Below are 21,505 nucleotides of genomic sequence, written 5' to 3' on the forward strand. Positions count from 1 at the left end.
TCAGCTTACTGTCCGTTGCCTACAAAGTATTTAGTAAGCCAATTCCAAATAGAATCAGGAACACCTTAGACTTCCGTCAACCAAAGGACCAGACAGGATTCCGTAAGGGCTACTCAACAATAGACCATATTCACACTATCAATCAGGTGATAAAGAAATGTGCGGAATATAAGTAGAACACTTATATATAGCTTTCATTGATTACGAGAGTTTGATTCAGTCGAAATCTCAGCAGTCGGCCGTTCACTCCTCGAGAAAACTCAGGTCACGGATAAAGCACTTACGGGAAACGAGCCGACAGCCTCGTGAAATGGGATGTTGAACGTCCACGCCGTAGATGATGTCCGTGCAAGGCTACGATTCTTCACACCTGTCAGTCACACAAATTGACACGACCACGCCGGAGACGGAGTCAGCGTACGATCCCAGTTTCCCTGTTTGTGCCTAGTGATATGCATGTGTTTCGTGAAAATTCCCAGTGGAGGGAAAGGGCAACAAACCTCTGGATTGGTGGGACCTGAGGTCATCGGTCTCCTGAAGCCGGATTGGAGGAAGCGACTGAACAATTGACGACGTAGGGCACAAAAAGTGGTTCCAGACGGCTGTGGAGAGAAGGGGCCCGGAAACAGAGACACTCGGACATGCAAAAACGCTACCATAGTGCGCGCAGATAGTTGGAGCCCTGTAGTAAAACTCAACCATGTACATTTTTAAAATATAATCTCCCGGCATCTGGCAGGGCACCATCCATAGAAACTTCGTTGGCCGCACAGACCCCAGACTTCAGAACAACCCTCACGTTCTTTTGTGAGGCCCGTGAAACAAGGGCAGCGTTTTACGTTCTACTGCTGGCGTGCATGAGCGTTGTGCGCATGCGCGCTGTTATCACCGCTGGTCAGCTGCGTGCAAATTCGTGGAACACACTGGTCCGAGCGGAGAGAACCGTAAGCGTTCTGGTAAAACTGTCTGATGGCAGCTGGCGTCGGAAAAGCGTTCGAAGCAGTGCAGTCCAAGCGTATCGTATTGTGATGCTGTTGTCGGTCCATAAATTGTCTATGCAGCACTTGACCTAATACATACCTTTTCGGCGTGCGCGTCTCTATCCGATTTTGAGGTCTCCAAAAGTGATTGGTGCAAGCACAGAAGGGTCCTCTTCAAAGGTGGACCGGATATTTCCCTTCTGATTCCTAGTATTCCCAGAATCGCTTGCTTGCTCTTCCCACGTTTTTTTTTCCTTTCACAGCGAAGCTGTTTACGGCGGATCCTGTGCCATCGTTGTCGGACTTCGTTGAAAAAGGGGCCACGTGACCTAGCGGGAGAGGGAAAAGACAAGCTCCACAGGGGGAAAGAGGTTGTAGCGACCCGTTTCCCCCTGTGAGAATGCTATCTTAAACGCAAATCTTATACTGTTCTCCCACGGTGCATTTTCGGCGATCGAGCCTGATAGGCATCGAATTTATCGACGATTGATTCCGCCCTGCCTCGAAAGAAATCATTTTTTATGCTGGTGGTTTGCGGCCAACTAAAAAGTGCGCAGCGACTGAAAGGCGATACTAGGAGCGCGTGGATGGCGGCACTTCCTCCGCCAGCAGGAAGTGCCGGCAGCCACGTCAATCGTCAAGCCAATCCAACAAATCGTCAAAACGATTGCAGCGCCCGCATCTCCTTGCGCCTAATATGCGGAGCTTTGTATTAGTGGTTGCGCGCATTCCATCCCAGCGACAACTATGGGAAGACCACGAGTAATGCGTACTCCTGAGGAAGAAGCTGCCTACCGCGAGCGTCAGCGCAAAAAAAAAGGGGGCCAAGCAACTTGCACGCAAAAGAAAGCACGGCAAAACATACTGAGACCTCACACGCAAAAAAAAAACCGAACCACACACACAAAAACAGCGCTCCTAAAGCATGTTCACCACGCGAAGCACGCAAAAGCGCAAATCAGGTTAAAGAATGCTGAAACAAAAGATTTACAGTATAGACTGCTTGCGAAGTTTGACTTTCATGGTGTAGCACTCGGTGTAACTAGCACAGCTTCGCTGTTCGACAATGTTCACGGACTGGAAGGGGCGGTGATATTTCTTTTTCCTTGTTTTTTAACCCGTGTGCAGCGGTTCTCCCTCTCACGCGGCAAGGTACTCGGTGGCTCCAGCGTACTAAACTTCATGTACTACACGCGCGGTCACCCACGTGACTTTGATCGCTGGGCCAACGAATACGGAGCCAAGGGGTGGGCGTACGAGGACGTGCTACCACATTTCAAAGACATCGAGGACTACCACGTGGAGACACCGAACGGTAAGGAACCCGCAGTACCCGTTCCTGGTGCTCTGTGATAACATAGAAAGTCAAAAAACAAAAGTGTGTAGCGGAGCGCTGTTAACAGGTGATTTAGTTCTCTATTTTGTTTGACATCGCGATCACTCATCGATCTAACTTTATTTTTGGTGTTCTGCCTGAATATTTTTACATAAAAAGTAATTACGCAAGTTTGCAACTATTTGCTTTAGAGCAAATCATTAGAGAAAATCTTCCAATGAGATTCTTGTCGAGCGCTGACGTAAACATTTAATGCAGCACCTTCTAATTTTCTGCTTTTTACGAAATAATTTTTCTGCGTCCTAAAAAAAAAGACTGAGCAATAGTTATTTTTTCTACAAAGCGCGTGACATGGCCGCTTGAAGGGCCGTGAGTGGAGCGTTCTGAAGCTTGCCACGTAAGAACGAAGAGCACACATCGGCCGGTGTCTGACGATCGCCTCGTGTTCACCCGGACTCATATGCGTTGGTCTGAGTCTGACCCCTGCACTCCAACCCGAGCGTTTCTCCACTCAGCCCTCGACTCCTGGAAGTGGAGGGCAAGCGCCATCTCTTCATTGGCAGTGTCACGCAAATATTCAAAAGCGTAGCATTTTTTTTTTAGTCGAGAGCCAGCGCTTCATAACTTGGTTGACTGGATGAAGAACTTCGAACGGTTTGAGAATGCGGGTGCCAGGCTTCCGACTCATGAGTTTGGCCCACCTATGCCTTAGTGGTTGCCAGAAAAGCTTTAATGTAGGCTGCGCAGCACCGGTTGTCCTCGAAAAGCGTCTCCTTGCTGCGACACTATGCTGAACATTGGTGGTGCAACTTCTGCAAGCATCTCCTACGAGCCTGGCCACAGTTGGTGAATGAGGAAAATACTTGCCGCTATTGTCTGCAGAGAGACAGGTGTTTAGTTTGAAGTTTATCTGTAGGGCAAAACAAAAACAAGCATACATCTTTAACAGCACATTAGGAAGTCCCGAAATATAACTGTTCGTGGGGCCCCCTGTTTTGCAATTCATACATAATATTAATACATGCAGCAGCAGGATGCATCGAAGAAGTCTACTGTGTACTACAGAATAGTAATGCATACAAAATCCCGAGATAACATCATAAAATAGAGCTGTGCTCATAAAGAATATTTAATGAGTTTCAGGCAATACAACAGGAAAGCACTCTCTTAATATCAATATAAACACCAAGGGTGCGGCAATTTATCCCCGGTATATATCGTGAACATTTAAACAAAGTTATGACAAATACTAAAAAACACGCGTCTGCGATAAAATCGGAGAAGGTAGCTCTTTTAACAATTTTAACTTTATTTTAAAGGACTAGAAAGGGGGGTAATCTCAATGTATTTAAGAAATGAATTCCAAAATTTTATGCCGCCGATGCTGCTCTAATCTTGCATGAAGAGTCTTTTTCCGTGTTTATTCCGGCAGAGTATCACAGAACTGGCGGTGAGGTGCCCGTCGACTACTCCAACACCACTACACTCCTGAGCCAGCTACTTCTGGAGGCATGCAATCAAGCCGGTTTTCCTCGTGTTGATATCAATGGTCCCACCCAGTCAGGTGAGCCAGCCGTTGCACTGCACGCGCATAATTGTCGAGCGCGCAAGCGGCAGAGTTCTACGGTTAACCATTTTAACGCTACAAAAACAGTTTAAAGCATTTCGAGCGTATACTTCTCCCAGAATAAGTGTAATATATCTTGCACGCCCTTTCTTTTTTTCTTTCACGCTGCGCGGCCGCTGCTTAAGGTCACGAACGACATGCTCCTTATCAGCGTGATATTCTCGGTGGCATAGTAGTGAGCGCAGAAATTTCCAGAAGGAGAAGGGAAACACGGCTGATGACGATTATTGTTGTGGGACAAAGATACGCTACACCCGGTGTGAACAGTTTTTTGGAGTGCAAGTCGCATGCTAGCCGCCCCCTTGAAGAGAATAGGCCATGGTGCAAACATTCTTGCTCTGTTGCGTGAAATTGCGGAACGCAGTGCATACACTGTGAACCTTTTCTGAACGACCACTTAGCGTGAAGCAATATTGTCCGAGACAAGGTTTTTGTCGTGTATGTGGCAAATTTTGTGGGCCCCCCATGCCGAAAATATTGCAATCTAAAACAGGCGGCCTGTAAAAAATGTAGTTGATCCCTCTTTATGAGACATTTCAGAGACTAGTAAAACGTGGATTGTGAGAAACAATTACAGCTTTGTTGCGCATCAACAAATACACGTCTCAAAATATGCAGTCTTTAATTAGTTTTGGTCGATGGACGAAGCAATGCCAGCGGTAGCAAGCACATACTCACTTTCAAATGGTAGCAGACGCGCATTCGGCAAGCGGGCCTGTCGAGTGGACTCTCTGGGCTAATGGCGATCATGCGGTGAAAAGCAGGCGACATTGGCAGCGCGAGGACTCTATTACCGTACCCTCCACTTTCCGCCACCAACTCCCCTACGTCCCCCCTCCATGTCGCCCTACCTTCCTCCGTACGTCCCCCTTTCAGCTCTTAGCACCACACAATACTAAAGCTCTTTACTATCAAGGCACTTAACACAAAACTAAAACCCCTAAATGATTTAAAAGTAACATCTCTTCCTCCTATGCCGGCGCTCCTTCTCTTGGCTCCTCCCGGGCGCCGACACTGGCGGCACCTAGGCCGGGTGCAGCTAGCAGACGCTCCCAACGTTCGCCCCTTTGGCGCACAGTGCACTGCGCGCCTGAAGGATTTGGTTGCGTTTATGACAGGAGAGGTTCATAAATGAGTTACTCCAATAACTACCGGGAACCACGTTGCACTGCTTTATCGAAGCTCCTTCCACTGCGATCACTTCGATTGTGGTGTCAACGGCGGAGGGGGTCTGCGCAAGCGAGCTAACGAAGTGTTTTCTTCTCGAACGGCGCCTTTTGATGAGCTTCATTTGAACTTCAAAGCCGCCAGGAGAAATTGGAACAACATACGTGTTTTGTATGTGGATATTTACCTTTTACTGTTTTTAGAGAAGGACGTGGTGGTGTAGGCTTTGTATGAACCGATGGTGGTGTACACCTTACATATGTACTGTCGAAGGCGCGTTTGCTCGTACTACATAAAGACTTGGTAGTGCATCTGGCCTTAATTTCTTGTTTCCATAACTCCGAAGCATTTGACTGTCAAACTGGTCTTCGGTGAAGTGATCCTAAGAGGAATAAAATAAGGTTTGGTATGGCACAACTTTTTGAGAGATGATACAAGGCACGGAAGAGAATATACACCGTGACATTTCACAAATAATTTCGAAACTAAGAACTGCTGACAAATGAGCCCGCCGTGCGCGTGGCCATAACAATTTTATCAACGTCGAACGGTGAAAATAGTCTGAGTCATTGGGCGCCCTTTCGTTAGAGGTTTCCTCTACCCGACCTATATCCGCGTTCAAAATGTTTCAACCAGCTTATATTTGCACATCTTTGAACCCAATATATCTTCGGCTGTGTTTAGCCAATGTCTGCATTCTCATTTATTATGCGCACATGGGGCGTACTCAAGAGATATCTGCCGTTGCTGTGCTTACTTAAGGCACAGTAACTGCCGACTTTCCATGCTAACAACCCCGCTGATACAAATACGTGCAGCAATGCGCGCTGCATAAAAGCTATAGACCTGCACCGCGAATAGCATGAACAGCGGGGGCTGAAACGACGAGAGCCGGCGTTTTAGTCTCGAGTTCATCAGCGGAGTCCAACTAAAAAAAAATACGTCTAGCAATACGCGTCACTGAACGGAGGGACCTATTAACATATGAAGCAGAACTTTCGTGTCTGAGCCCAGCAACGGTTTCGACTACAACGAAACGAGTGCGCCAAGCAATGTGCGCAGCGTCACAACAAAGCCTGCCGTACCAGAAGCATGAACGGTGAGACTCAGACAACATGGAAGCACGGCTTTCGTAGCAGCGAGAGAACGTTTACAACTACGACCATGGATGCTGAAGGTTACTTAGCGCGAAGAAAGGCTGCAGACGCCCGCGTTTCTCACCGAATCGTCCGAAAAAATACGAGTTACTTCTGATGAACGGCCACTTTCCTCACAAAGGTGCTAGTTCCGCGCATTTTCAAAGTTTGCCCGGCCGATGCTGTGCAGCCAAATCTTTCGGCGAGCCGCGTTGTTTCTTCCGGATGGAATAACGGAAAGTCTTTTCCGTAGAAGGATCGACGTTTGGGCGAGTTGGTACTGGTTGAACATGTTGAAGGGGCAGCGCAAGACGACGAAGACAGAAGGTAGGAACACACAGGACAGCGCCGAACTCACAACTAACTTTATTCCAAAGCATACACAAACTTATGTACTGCAACCCATAGCCACGTGCTCAGCCATCAATGGCGTCATTATCAGTGCGCAGGCAAAAACGCAACACCCTGTAATGTAATGCTACACAATGAGGCAGCTTAAAAATTCAAATTCGCTGTCGTACAAATTTAATGATGGCATGCTTACACAACGCGATCCTTTTTTCCTGATATAGTAAGCCTCAATAATCTCCCTCGTAGTCTGATTTCTATGCGCGGAAAGTATTGTGGTGTCTTCATAGATTGGAGTGCCCCCATGCTCAGAGCAATGCCGCGCGACATGCGAGTAGGCATTACCCGTTAGCGAGCGCCTATGCTCGGGCAATCTAATGTTCAGGCATCGACTTGTTCGGCCGATATAGACGTGACCGCAGGAAAATGGAAGCTTGTAAACAACTCCCATTCTACAATGCACAGGCGCGGACGTGTGCTTAACAGTGCAGCCTTTCCCAGCATAAGTGGAGGCAGCCTGGGCCAACTTATCAATCTTACGACAAATTTTGATCTTGTTAGGGGCATAAAAAAACCTCTACATCAAACCTGCCTGCTACATTTCTGAGACTGTGTGATAGTTTATGTACACATGGAATTACAACTAGTTTTTTTTGTTTTTGTCGGCAGGCTCTGGATTATTCATTCTTGCGGGCGCTCCTAACTTTACACGCTTAACAAGCTTCTGCATGGTCATGCGGATAGCATCCTCCCGAACACCTGCCGCCCTCAAACGCTCCAGTTGTTTTAAGAAACTCTCAGAAGTCTGATGGAAACACGATTTCTAAAGTGCGGAAAATATAACCGAAAAAACAATGCCCTTTTTTACCACGTTCGAACGTACGGAGTGAAAATTTAAAATTTGTTTTTTCTTCCCTTGGGCAATACATCTAGCACACATGCTTATCAGTTAGTTTAGGCCTCGTATCTAAAAATTGTAGCTCGTTCTTATCTGGCACTTCATGTGTGAAATCTAACCCTGAGTCACATTTCTGGAATACTTGGAACACATCATTAACCACTTGTTGGAAATTAGTATTCTTCACAAAGACCAGAATATCGATATATCTTAGCACTTTGATTGTTGGGTCATCTAGGTTAACTTTAATATTTCTGTCAACCCTACCTAGGAAAATGTTAGTACCTGAACAACTTTGGATCCAATGCACATGGTATGGTATGGTAAAACTTCATTGAAGTCCTGTAGATCGTGAGTCTTCACGAAGCAGGCCGCTCCCATGTGGGAATCGGGAGGCCGAGCCTCTCGGCCGCGTCGTGGGCCTGCTGGACAGCCCAGAGTTGGTCAGCCAGAAGAGGGCTGCAGAGAACCACCTCTCATCTGGCCGAGCGGTTATCGATGATAGAGCGTGACCGGGCGCCAGTGCACATGCCATAATTTTTTTCGGTAGCAGTTTCCTTTCCATTCAACCACAGTTGAAGCTAAATAGAAAGAGATAATCTCGAGAAAACTACTGACAGATACACCACAGCTGCTAGAAAACTTGAGCTGTTCAGCAGGTCGTATTCGACTTCAGAAATTAACTATTAAAAATTATCGAGTAGCCGTTTCCATTCAAATGTAACGCATAACAGCACTTCTGAAGTCTCGAACGTGAGGGGCCGCTACAGGGAGGACTCTTATTCTGAATGATTGTGCTGCTGGAGAGCCCTGGCTGTTGCGCAGAGGCCCACTAGTTCCTGAGAGAATTAACGCACGGGTGCTAATCGATTGTGCTGAACAAGTTCGCAGCTGTCATTCAATATAAACGCCCCGATTCGGAACAAGGATTCAGGCAAGGAAAACATTTTTTGACAGTCTGACCATCTCTGCAACCCATTAAAACTGGGTGCCCAAGGTGGCACCACACCTACCTTCAACGAACACAGCATATCGAAAAATATCTTTACATGTTTGTGAGGCATGCCGTTCCTTCAATTACCCGCCGTGGTTGCTCAGTGGCTATGGTGTTGGGCTGCTGAGCACGAGGTCGCGGGATCGAATCCCGGCCACGGCGGCCGCATTTCGATGGGGGCGAAATGCGAAAACACCCGTGTGCTTAGATTTAGGTGCACGTTAAAGAACCCCAGGTGGTCAAAATTTCCGGAGTCCTCCACTACGGCGTGCCTCATAATCAGAAAGTGGTTTTGGCACGTAAAACCCCAAATATTATTATATTATATTCCTTCAATTGCTTAATTATTGTCCTTATGACAGTGCACCGGATAACTGAAAGCAACCGTTTATAAACACAAGCTGCTTAGTTGACCGGACGAACAGTTGGGAACGGCATTAAATTTAGGAATGAAGCGTGACATGTTTTTCTCAGAAAGCAGACTCGAGAATAATTTGTTTCTTTTACAACCCTGAAAAAAAGTCGAAGGACGCAGCTACCTCCTTTTTTGTATTTCTGTAATTAAAACTGACGATATGATTATAAAGCACCCTGTTCAGTTCTTATCACTTGGTAGCTTGCACCTAAACAGAAGTACACCTGTTTTTATTTTGTTTTCATTTCGTTCCAATCGAATTGCGCGACCTGGTTTGAACCCATGAGTTCGAGTGTAGTAACGCAATGCCATATCCACTACTTAGCCAATAGTTAGGCTACCGCACTGCCTTTCCTTTATTTTTAGTTGTTGTTGTTAAGCAAACAATTTCACACGGCTTACGGGTTAAAGATTAGTATATACAGTGGCTACGTACCACTCTTTTCGTCACTCGAGGTCCGACCGCAATTAAAGAGCCCGTACCAATTACTCCGCATTCTGTTACACGAGGAAGACGGAAACATGAATGGAATGTTGCACTGTAGCTTTTTTTCTTCTTCGGTAAGAATACTTTCCGTAAATCTGAGTACAGCGTGCCGGATGTGTCATATATGTCCAATTTGTTTGAAGCAGGAAGTTTACATATCTTTTTCCGTCTGCGTTTCGCAAAACCTGCTCATGGAAAACTATATGCACAAAAATACACACGAATGATACACACTGCTTGAAGATCAAGAAAAACATTTGTTCCCCAAAGGAAACTGTACAATCACATAGTAGAATGACAGCCGACACTGCGGCCGCAATGCACGCGCAATCACCGAGCGGAATTAAAAAGATAAAGTGAAATGAAGAAGAGAAAGAGAGGCATCTATTCCTAAGGCATAAACTCATGTAATACGCAATTATAAACACCGTTTGAGGGGTCTGAATGCACATACCAGGGCGCGAAGTAGTAAGAATGACCCTTCCGAGAAGTGTCGCCAGCAGTTTCCAACGGCGCAACCTTGAGTGGCCCAATCCACTTCGATCGCAGCGCCACCACACTATTTTTCGTCGTCGCGCGCCTCGCTGGAAAGCATGCACCACCCCAGCCGCTCGTCCCACTCAGCCGTATTAATAATAATAATATTTGGGGTTTTACGTGCCAAAACCACTTTCTGATTATGAGGCACGCCGTAGTGGAGGACTCCGGAAATTTCGACCACCTGGGGTTCTTTAACGTGCACCTAAATCTAAGCACACGGGTGTTTGCGCATTTCGCCCCCATCGAAATGCGGCCGCCGTGGCCGGGATTCGATCCCGCGACCTCGTGCTCAGCAGCCCAACACCATAGCCACTGAGCAACCACGGCGGGTACACTCAGCCGTATTCTAGTATCCTCTAGTATACATGACACTAGTTTTAACTGGAGCTTGGCACAGAACGCTTTTGTCTTGAAAGAAACCGTCGTTTGGATTGTCATCGTACATGACGTCTGCCCAAATTAAATGAAATTATTTGTGCCTCGAAAGAAAGTACGTATAACTCCATAATTCACCATGAAATCTTTGTTTCTTTTGAGAACCAGCTTTGCTTCAAAGGCCGGGCGCTCTTCGAACTAAATTTGATGTCGAACTTGCAATAGTGCGAGCGTCCTCTCGACTACAGTTCCTCTCTACTCAGGTTGTTTACGAAACTTAGCAGTGCGTGGGGAACGTGCCTTCCTCAGAAGGTGGCGCACTCGCTATTTTTAGTGAAGCAGGGCCAGATAGAGTTTCCAGTATTGCCAGTTTAAGATCTCTTCTCACGGCAGGAAGAGAAGAAACTCGTGGCTTAAGTTGAAGTACAATCAGAAAATTAAGGTGGCATCACGTGTATCCACTACGCCTATAACTATAGGCAATAGATTTGACTTTTTTTTTATTTGCATGTATTCCGTTTCCTTCCTTTTTTTCGATGAGTGATCCAAACTTTTCATGCTCAGTGAATGCGCGGACGGACAGCAGAATTAACTGCGTTAACTGTAAGTATTAGTTTGCTCTCAATTTGAACAGAGAACGAGCAAAATGTGTCAACAAGAAGAAACCGGTCAACCTATAGGCAGTTAAGGTAAAAGCACAGGAAGTCAGGCTGCTGCTCGCAAACAAATATGTAGCTTTAGAACAGGAAGGTGATCATAACAAAGAGGTAATGTTTGAAACCGTAACAAGGCTGATTTAAGAAGCAGCAATTCAAGTGGGAGGTAAGACATCACGGCAACCAGTAGGTAAGCTTTCTTAAGTAACAAAGCACCTAATAAAGAAACGACAAAGCATGAAAGTACCAAACTCAAGAAATCAGAATTCGCTGAACTCTCAAAGTTGATAAACAAGAATAAAGTAAGCGATATTGACAAATATATCGTCGGAGAGGTTGAGGAAGCACTGAAATATCACGGCAGCATTAAATCAGTGAGAAAAAACTCGGTATAGGACAGGGCAAGATGTATGCAGTGAAAAATAAGCCGAATGATGCCATCAGGAATATTGAAGATATACGGTAAAAGCCGCAGAAGAATTCTGTATTGACCTGTACAGTACCCAGAGCAGCCGCGCAACCTTCATTATAAGTAGGGATGAACGGATACAGGTTTCTGTTGCTCAATACGTGCTACATAAAAGTATTTTTCCGAGCGTGAAACAAACACGTGAATGCAAGCAAAGTGCCTCTCGCGCCCAGACACGCGGCAATGTTGCGGGCATTCGCGGGCTTCTTTCAGGCTCGGAAAAACACTTTTATGTAGCGCGCATTGAGCAACAGAAAGCCGCGTATCGGGAGTTTTTCATGTCGCTCTACAATTTTCCCATTGACACTTTTCATATATAGTTATAATATTTGAGAAGTTAGTTAATGAACGAAGACTAATTATCTAATTAGGCGGAATGAAAAAAAATTATTTGAGTACCTCCAAGCGACGGCAAACATGACGTTGGTTCTGTCCAGCTACATGGCATTCGAATATTTTTAAACTGTGGCTAAAGTTAGCTGGAACACCCTGTATATAGATTCCACAGCTACCTTGCGTCTACACAACTACAAAATTTCCTATAAAGAAAGGGGGTCGGACTAGGAGACACAATCTCTCCAGTGCTACTCATTGCATGCTTTGAAGTAGTATTCAAGCTATGAGACTGGGAAGGGTTAGGAGGGGGGATCAACTGCGAATACCTCAATAGCTGCGTTTACGTGGATGCGACAACTGGCGCATCGCATCACGTCAACTTTCTAGCGTATCGCATCCATGTAAACTGGGCTAATGCGCCGCGAAAGCGCGTCACATCATTGCGCCAGGCAAGGGTGGATTGAGACGAGTAAGTCGACTTTCGGCGTGCATGTGAACACAATCGCATGGAACTGGAACTCGCTGCGGATCTGCTGCACTCGCCGAGATGCGGCATGGCATGGCGTCAGACGCGTCTGGAAGCGCTGCTTCGCCTCGAATTGCTACACTGTACGCCACCACCATCATACCAAGGGCGCTACATGTCAATGCTGGCGCATCGCATTATTTGTGGTGCGTTAAAAAATGTTATGCGCTACTGTCGCATTTTGTCGCATTCATGTAAACGCGGCCAATAACCTTCGGTTTGCTGATGATTGCCTGTTCAGCAACACTGGGAATGAATTGCATTAAACGATTGAGGATCTTAACCGAGAAACTGTAAGAGTGGGGTTGAAAATCAATATGCAAAAGACAGAGGTAATGCTCAATAGCCTTGCAAGGGAACAATAATTCATGATCGCCAGTTAGCCTGTAGAGTTTGTGGAGGAGTAGGTTTATTTAGGTCAATTGCTCTGTGTACCCTGATCATGAGAATGACAATTACAGAAGAATAAAAATGGGTTACAGTGCACACGGTTGACATGACCAAATCCTGATTGGGAGCATACCACTGTCGTTGAAAAGGAAAGTGTGCAGTCATTACATTCTACCAGTGATTACATGTATGACATAAACAAAGAACCTCCAGAACATGTTAGAGACGGCGCAAACGATGGAACGAAAAATGTTAGGCGCAAGGTTACGATACACAAAGAGAGCAGTGTGGATCAGAGAGCGAATGGGGATAGACCATATTCTCGTTAACAATAAGAGAAAAGAATAAAGCTGGGCACGCCACGCAATGTGCAGTGCAGATAACTGATGCACCATTAATTACAAAATGGGTGTCAAAGAAAGGGCAGCGCAGTCGAGGATGGCACAAGAATAGGTGAGGCAATGAAATTAGGAAATTTGAAGGCGCAAGTTGGAATGAGCGAGCACACGGCAACGGTAATTGTAGATCGTGGGATAGGTCTTCGTCCTGCAGGGGAAATACAAATAGGTTGATGATGATTATAGTGTACACGGTTTTTTAAGTTACTGCCTCCAGTGCTTTTGTTGCAATTAAAGAATCAATAAACTTCCATTTTTTAGAGACGCACACTGCGCTCGGTCCGACCTTACTGGCTATGTGCTCAAACATGTAAGCATATGTATGCATATTGTAATGGCGACGCCACGCTGACTCAAACAATACATTTAATTGTCCGTGCACATTGCCATATTCCCACCTCAGACGCTTAGTTTTCCCTTATTTCCCACGAACAGCTTCTAATGCCCCAGTTTCCGTTCAGCCCATAATATACGTTTGGTCGTGTGGTTCTAGAAATGGTTCGCCCTATAGACTTCAGAGGATCTACTTTCCCACTGACGTCCACTGCAGCGCGACGCAATGCTTTCCTTGGCGTCGTGTTGCGAAGCATCTCTTCGAGCCTAGTTTGTTGTCGCGGCTTATATTTTTTCGGTGCCTTCTTGAGCACGCTTGCCATCTCGCCCTTGAGTCCCCTCATGCTTTGGGTCTCACCGCATACCACCAAATGTATTAAGAGCGGGGCGTCTTGAACGTCTTCCAAGCGGCATTAGAACTCAGCAAGTCCCGTGGCTTTCGTCGTATGTGTAAACATACATATGCAGATAAACGGATAGGGTACGCACGTCGCAAAAAACAGTAATCTTTAAGTACAGAACGCATATACGGTTCGTAAAAACTATCTGCCATACCAAGCATGCTTCACATTATTCCCCAAGTGCACCTCTGACGTCGTTTATGAGATACCTGTATATTGAGGACAAGCGTAAAGACAAATCGGGCAATTTTTAATGATAGAGCTAGGCAGTATTAAAGTAAAAAACAGGTATGGTATACCATTTAGCTGCGCACTGCAAGAAATGCGCATGTACCTCAATGTTCAATGATATTAGGTTTCTTAAGCACGCAAAGAGCAAACAAGAAAGAGGAATTCTTGAAGATTACTGGACATTACCAAAGCAAGAGATAAATGTGTTAGCGCAGCGTCACTCAGCCTAACAAAACTTGAGGTAAATTTCCTATATGAGCACCTCTACTTGTGGGCAGTACGCGTGCATTTTACCTTTTCGGTTATTGTTGGTGTTTTTTTTTTGACAGGTTATAAAAGCTGGTTATTCTTTCAATAGATTTTTGAGTTGGCAGTATACAGCACTCGTTCTGTTGTTTGTTTTCGATTCCTGTCCTAGTCTTCTTCGCTCTGCTTCAAGTTTTACTCACCTGCAAGGTGTTTCACGACCGCATCGCAAGCTTCGACACACGTAAAGCACGCGTACTCAATAAGAGCCGCCATTTCCAAAAAAATCTGTAATTCGTCCGAAACTCATTCGCGTAAAGCGAAGTAGAAAACTCTTATGACATTGTGTATGCCATGCAACTAGCTAGATCATTCTGTCAATTTGGAGACTGACATGAAAGCGAAACGCATTGATATGTTCTTGAAAATGTCTGCTTTTGTTTCTGGCAAATAAGTTCTGCGTATACAAGTCCGCAAAGGGGAGGAATGTACTTTATAGTGAAAAAGGGACAGTCACGCAAGTTATAGCACGAAACTACAAAGGAGTCCCAACGGGTTTCTCAGAAAGAAAGCTTCGCGGTTGAAGGAAAACTTCGTCCTGGTCCACCGGAAAAGTGGCTAACGGCAAAATGGTGAGAGAAGAAAAAGATATCTGAACTAACGCGAGCGCGGAGCTTCTTTCAATCAGCATGAAGTCTTACCGAGGGCCCAAGAACAATGAACTGTACTTGAAATAGTGTTCTCTTCAGCTGTCCGCACATTACCGCCGCTGTCTCTGAGCAAAGCTTGGCGCACTGTGGAAAGCCAGCTTTCGGACACCCGTATCATCGAGCTTTGCTCTCATGCCGGAAGACTTTCAGAGGTCTATCGCAAGTGCCATTTACCATTCGTAAACTTTATAGCACGAAAAGGACGACACAAGGAGACGTTCATGTTTCCACTTAGGCTTAATATAAATAGGCGCCTACCAGCTCGTCAACGCGTTGTGCTGTACCATTTACAAGCTGCGGTCTCAAACGTAAAGCTTGCTGACATGTCAAATCGTTTACTCCAAGCGCAGGCTGTTCTCGCCTGCAGACAAACGTGGCGGGCGGCGAGCGCTTCAGCGCCAGCAAGGCCTTCATCCAGCCCATCGTCGGCACGCGGAAGAACTTGCACGTCGCACTTTACAGCCAAGTCACGAAGGTAGGAGCCAGTTGGAACGCGGCATTACGCTCTATTCCTTCCTTACTCCGGGCGCCTGCAGTTCCAAATTCAGCAGCGCCTTTTGAGTAAATGTACGAGGTCCCGACTTAACCGAATCGGCATGGTCAAATGTCCTTAATTTAGTTTTTTTTTCTAAGTTGAGTAACATTGTATAAACTCGATTTCGCACTTTAATGCTTTAGGTCCTGATGGCACATTCCTGTATTAATCTTCTGTTGCATTGTCATAAAAATAAGTGCGGTTTCGTTGTTATCGCGCTTCCAGTTCTGTTGCAAGTTCCAACCTTTCATACTTCTATCTGCATTAGACGCTGTGCAAGCTTGCCAACTACTGCAATTTGTGGGAAATCACGGAATGGTGGCACTTAAAAAAATTTTGCAACTTTGTTCCACGTACAGACCGGCGTGGCTCTTGGCAATGAGAGGATCAGTCATTCCCGGACTCGAAAGTTGGCAACGCTATCCCTTACATGGCGCTTTCTATATAGTTGCGCAACTATTGGTAGTACTTCCGTTGACCATAGTATCTAGGAGATTTCTCTGCGTAAATCTTAAGTTTGCTCGCCCATGCAGACGTGGTAGTGGTAGTTCTAGAGTGTGTTACAGAGTCAAGCGTCGTAATCCAATCAAGTGTATTTGGCAATTTGCATTGTTCTCAATGGGAGCGCAGGTGAACTTCGATGGCAAGCGCGCCGTGGGCGTAACGTTCACAAGGTACGGCCAGCAGCAGAACGTGTCGGCAGGTCGGGAGGTCATCCTCTCGGCAGGAACCGTGGGTTCCACTCAGCTCTTGCTGCTTTCCGGCGTGGGTCCCAGAGAGGAGTTGGAGCGGCTGCAGGTAGTCACTGCGCATCGCCCACGCGCGGCAACTTGTCCAAACATTACACTGGCAGGGTTTGTTACAAGTGGTTTGGATGTCCTGTTATTTGACCTTTAAACTTCTGTCTGCTCGATCTGGACAAAGAACCTGTGTATAGTGGTAAAACCGAATGCTAGTGCTGACTTTGCTCGGCGTTCTCCGCGGTGTTCGTTGTAGTTCGACTCCCTACGCTGGTTTTATTGTCGATATTCACACGTGTAATGTAAGTACATTGCTTGTTTTCCGGTGACTGATTTTCACCGGCTAGCGCTCATACACAGTTATCACTCGGCGTAAGAAACGCCTTCATTGCGCAAATTCAATACGATCAATAATTAAGTGGTATCCTCTTAACAGAAATTTTCAGACTGCTACAAGTTTCGAGCTATCGATTCTCAAAATATGTGAGGTACATTTTCGTTACAGTCAAGAGTTTCGAAAAATACTCTCCACGCAGCACTGCGATCAACAACTTATTCAAATGGCAATGCCTTTCTAGCAGTATTCAGTGACTGTTACGTGAAAATTGGTGATGATCTTAGTATTCCTCCCAAACGGATATGAATCATCTATTACTTTTGCAACCTCTGCCAAGATTTACAATAGTAAAACCTCATTCATTAGCAAACATCGTGCAACTAATATCCGCCCTCCCAAATATTCCATCACGAGTAGGTGGTATATGGCATATTTCGTTGTGAGCATATAGCAAGGAACTTCTTACAATTTTGTTAACCTAAACACTTGTGACACCCAAAGATATACTTTTAGGACTCAATAGACTACTCAGCCCGTGCCCTCCCGGCTATGTGCGACATGTCGCACCTTCTCACTTGCATCCACTGGTGTGGCGATGGCAAGCTTTCACACTGAATACATGCTTTGTGGTAGAGTCAATCTACGCTACTGACGATAGTCGCACGGATAAGAGTGCTTATTTAAAGAATGGGAATTTACTCTATTAAGTCTATTTACTTTATTATCTATAAAACTAAATGCACTGGTCTGAATGGTACTACGGCGTGTTCAAAAAATTGTTTAGGTGAGTAGTGGGAGAATGTAACAAATTTTTTGCATTGCAGATGTATTGTGCCAATTATTCCCACGGGCCGCTAACTCACGGTGGCGCAGCCAAATGGCACGTGCGCGATCACAAACTTCAACGAGACATTTTTTTTATTTGAACGTCCATAGCACCGGTTTCTTCCATGCTGGGATGCCCGTAAACGCGATAACCAAACCTGCATTTACAGAGAGCGCCATACGCCGATGCCGCAACGTGCTTAGTTGCTAGTCACTAAAACTTCAACAAGAGCACCTAGTCACCAGCCTCTGCAAGACACCTGAAAGGTGAATGAAGACTAATGGCTGCCTTAGCTAATACATTGACCTATGACATAAAATAAGAACTGAAAAAGGAGACGTGGAAGGCGCCGTGCACTGTCTTCCCCTCACCTTTTTTCCGCGCCCTTTCCTTCTAATTTTCTTCGGCCGATATATCGGTACGGCAACAACACCACTTAGCCCACTTCTCGTCACCGATGCGCGACGTTGCCCTAGGAAGCGAACGATCGCTTGGACCTTGTTTGGACCACTACTGACAGCTTGGGCGCGACACTGATTGACTGAAAGAATGTGCCAGTCCGGCAATGGAATGAGCGTCATTGCCTGGCCGCGTGAATCACATAAGATATCTAACTTAGACTTACAGTAATGGCCATAACTCCATCGGTAGCGGTGCTGTCGCACTATAGGTTACGAGGCGGAACATTTCCGAAACCTCCGGTGCCCGTCACTCGTAGGGCGTTCACTATCGGGCTAGAGTATGACATGATTTTATTATCAAATTGCAGAAATTGAGTTTACGTTCCCTATTGATAAATTTAGGGCCTTATCTTACTGTATTAACACTTACATTAAATGTCCCGTTAGGTAATCAAGTGCTACCCGCAGTGGCGTCTCCATCTGCAGGCGTTTGGTGTGTTGCGACACCATAGAGCTGAGCACAAGGGGGTTGAACTATCCAGCGTGCAGCCGTGCACGGCTTTGCCGTGTCCCCGAAGAGGGAATTCTGGGGGTTGAGCCAATGTGGGGTGTTTGCACTGTTAAGGCACCCCGGTGGCGCCAACACATCTGCTTGGCATCTACTTCACGTACACGGCACATACTAACTGACCCACCCGGAGAAATTCGGCAGTCGCCTTTTTGTATTTCCTTCGATATTTTCCTGTCTATTCCACTTTTCCACCTTTCATGTCGTTCACCTCTTTTCAGATTTTTCGGGCGGCACGAGAGAGAGAGAGAGAGAGAGAGAGAGAGAGAGATGAAGAGCAAAGGCAGGGAGGTTAACCAGATATCAGTCTCCGGTTTGCTACCCTACACTGGGGGTGGGAGATAGGGTTTAGAAAGATGACAGAGAGGAAAACGCTAAAAATAAACAAAAAAAGGACACGCACACATGGAGACACACACACAAAAGCCGTTGCAGTTACAGACGTTCGCAAAGGCCGGTAGATCGCAGAAAGCGCAATAGCACTTGCACGGCCTTCTTCTGTGTCGTTAGGTCCCTTCGGTAGTGTAGGATTACTTTTTCCGATAGCGGTTGGTCGTCCAGTTGGTCAAGTTCGTGGCGAAGGCATTCCCTCTGAGGACTGTACTGCGCGCAAGCGCACAAAATATGGTCGATTGATTCGTCATGGCCGCAGGGGTCACATGTTGAGGTGTCGGTCATCCCTATGCGGAATGCATAGGCTTTGGTGAAGGCAACGCCCATCCACAGTCGATACGAGAGCGTGGCGTCTCCACGGCGAAGCTGTGATAGCGCTCGGAAACTTAACGTTGGGTCAAGGGGGTACAGTCGAATATTTCTTAAATGTGGCTCATTCCATTGCGACGTGGTGCACTGCCGAGCAAGCAGGCGGAGTTTCCGTGCTGCGTCAGTTCTAGAAAGTGGAATTGGTACGTGGTGCTCCTCAATATGGGCTGAGCGGGCAGCTTGATCATTGCCGATAATCCCGCAGTGACTTGGAAGCATTGGAAGGTTATTTCATGGCCTGCATCACTTATATGGTGTGACATCTCTGTAATGTGAAATATTAGCTGTTCGTACGGTCTGCGTCGTAAAGGTGACAGTAGAAACTGCAGTGCCAAATTCGGGCGGCAAGAGTTAACCTTGTGTAATATATCCAGCCTTGGATGTATGTATAGGATACATAAAGAAAATACCGCTGGCGTACGCAGAATGGAATATTTCTACTCCTGTGACGTCCCCTGGTTGGACTCTGAGGTGAGCGGCGGGCATTGCTACAAAATACAGTAATACTATATGTGGCTTCAAATTATCCCCTCCTTGAAGAGTGGGCGCACTGATAAAACGTTCAACTTCATGAAACAAAGGAAGCATTTTACATAGCCAACAGGATATCCCCATTCGTTGTCGCAAAATGTCTCGGCCCAGGTTACAACGTAACTAAATGGTAAGCGGCGACCTTCTTCTTGAAGTGCGTGACAAGTTTCTATAAACTGTCAGAACTCGTTGCGCTTGTTCATAATCCTGTCTCATTATGGCGCCACAGGTCAATGAACACTGCCCGCGGCGTCATTTCTTATGACGTTCTCCTTGACCTCAGTGACAGTGATGGCGAGCTGTTGGATGGATGGAAGGACCTGAACGTGTTAAAGGTACAAAAAATTATAAAGCGTGACGACAAGAAAATAACAACCAAGCATGTCATAATTACGTTTAGAACGAGTAACCTCCCTTAATTAATCGTGACCGGATATTGTAAGCTTCATGCACGACCGTACCTTCGGCAATCCGCGTGGTGCTACCTCGGCGTCCCAGATGCCGAAGGAACGGCGTAGCTCCGTGGAGCGCGCCGGAAAAAAAGGAAAGTTTATATTTGATGGGACCTTTCCAGGCTCCGTGAGATAACAACTTATAGCAACAATAATCAGCGTCTTGGGCATGTGTCTCAGTGCTGCCGAGGGCGCCCTACTTGTGCAAAATGTTAGTCAAAATACCATTCTTCAGACATTTGCACTTTCGCAACCCATTGTGACATCTGTGACGGAGGACCACCCCGCCCGTTCGCGATCCTGCCCATCATGGAAGAAAGACAAATATATAATAGAACTCGCGATGAAACTAAACATTTCCCCCCAAGAAGTGCGCAAGCGTTTTTCTGTCCGCCACAGTCAATCAAATCCATCATAGACTGATTTCACGCACTGAGGGCAGCAGCACATCCTTCGGCGGCAGCCCAAGTCACACGGAGTGTGACGGCGGTTACGCCATCAGCACCCTGGCCGGAGCAGCTAGTGTTGTTCCGTCTCCTGCCATGAAAGGCCAGCAGACCTCCGGTCCTGCCAGTTCCAGTGCCACGGCCCTTGCAGACAGGCCCAAAAAACCTTCGAGTGTGCCATCTAAGTGGACGTCATCGCGCTCCTCTGAAGAGTCGATAGATGCAACCAGCTCTACCCCGGCGTCCCGGACGCCGAAGGAACGGCGTAGCTCCGTGGAGCGCGCTGGGAAAAAAAATCGTATCTCATGGTACCTTTGCAGGCTCCGTGAGATAACTTATTTAACTCTCTTGACACAGCATAAAACACTTCAAATGACTAAGCAGATAATACATTTGAATGTGAGTGGTTTAATACACACTCCCTCCCACAATGCTTCCCAGCTATCAACTTTCCAGAACAGAATTTTAGAGCTATACCGCAGAACTTCTCGAGCCTTATATTGTAGTAGGAGATTTGAATGCACATAACACTCTTTAGGGAGATTCTCGTGATGTGGGCGGGCGCTTAATAAAAAACTTCTCCACAAGTGCAAGATTGCTAAATAAAGCGAGCGTTCTACAGCGTGACAAAGAAAACTTTCTCATCTATAGCTTTGAGCATCGCATCAAGTGCACTCTTGCCCTACCGAGAGTGGAATTTAAGAATCCATACGAGAATGACCATCTTCCCGTTGTTATAAAACTAACAAAAGCTGATGTTGTAAAACTAACAAAAGCTCTGCACAAGTGCCCCGGCAGAAAGTCGACGCGTCGACTGGAAACGATACAGAGAGCTCAGTCATTTGATCTGGGATGACATCTGTACACTTCTTATCGATGATGCCGTGGCACATTTGCCTGCGTTTATA

At 46.2% G+C, this 21,505-nt stretch overlaps 1 protein-coding gene across 1 annotated transcript in view; it reads left to right on the top strand.

The window, feature by feature from the left end:
* Positions 1 to 21,505, top strand: part of LOC142576446 (L-sorbose 1-dehydrogenase-like) — a 46,162-nt gene that overhangs the window by 9,644 nt on the left and 15,013 nt on the right. The window contains exons 3-6 of the mRNA XM_075686589.1: positions 2,109 to 2,295; positions 3,749 to 3,880; positions 15,350 to 15,474; positions 16,165 to 16,332. Of these exons, the coding sequence (XP_075542704.1) occupies positions 2,109 to 2,295; positions 3,749 to 3,880; positions 15,350 to 15,474; positions 16,165 to 16,332 (612 nt within the window). The remainder of the gene's footprint in view (positions 1 to 2,108; positions 2,296 to 3,748; positions 3,881 to 15,349; positions 15,475 to 16,164; positions 16,333 to 21,505) is intronic.

Source organism: Dermacentor variabilis, chromosome 1, assembly GCF_050947875.1.
Source record: "Dermacentor variabilis isolate Ectoservices chromosome 1, ASM5094787v1, whole genome shotgun sequence".
NCBI classification, from domain to species: domain Eukaryota; kingdom Metazoa; phylum Arthropoda; class Arachnida; order Ixodida; family Ixodidae; genus Dermacentor; species Dermacentor variabilis.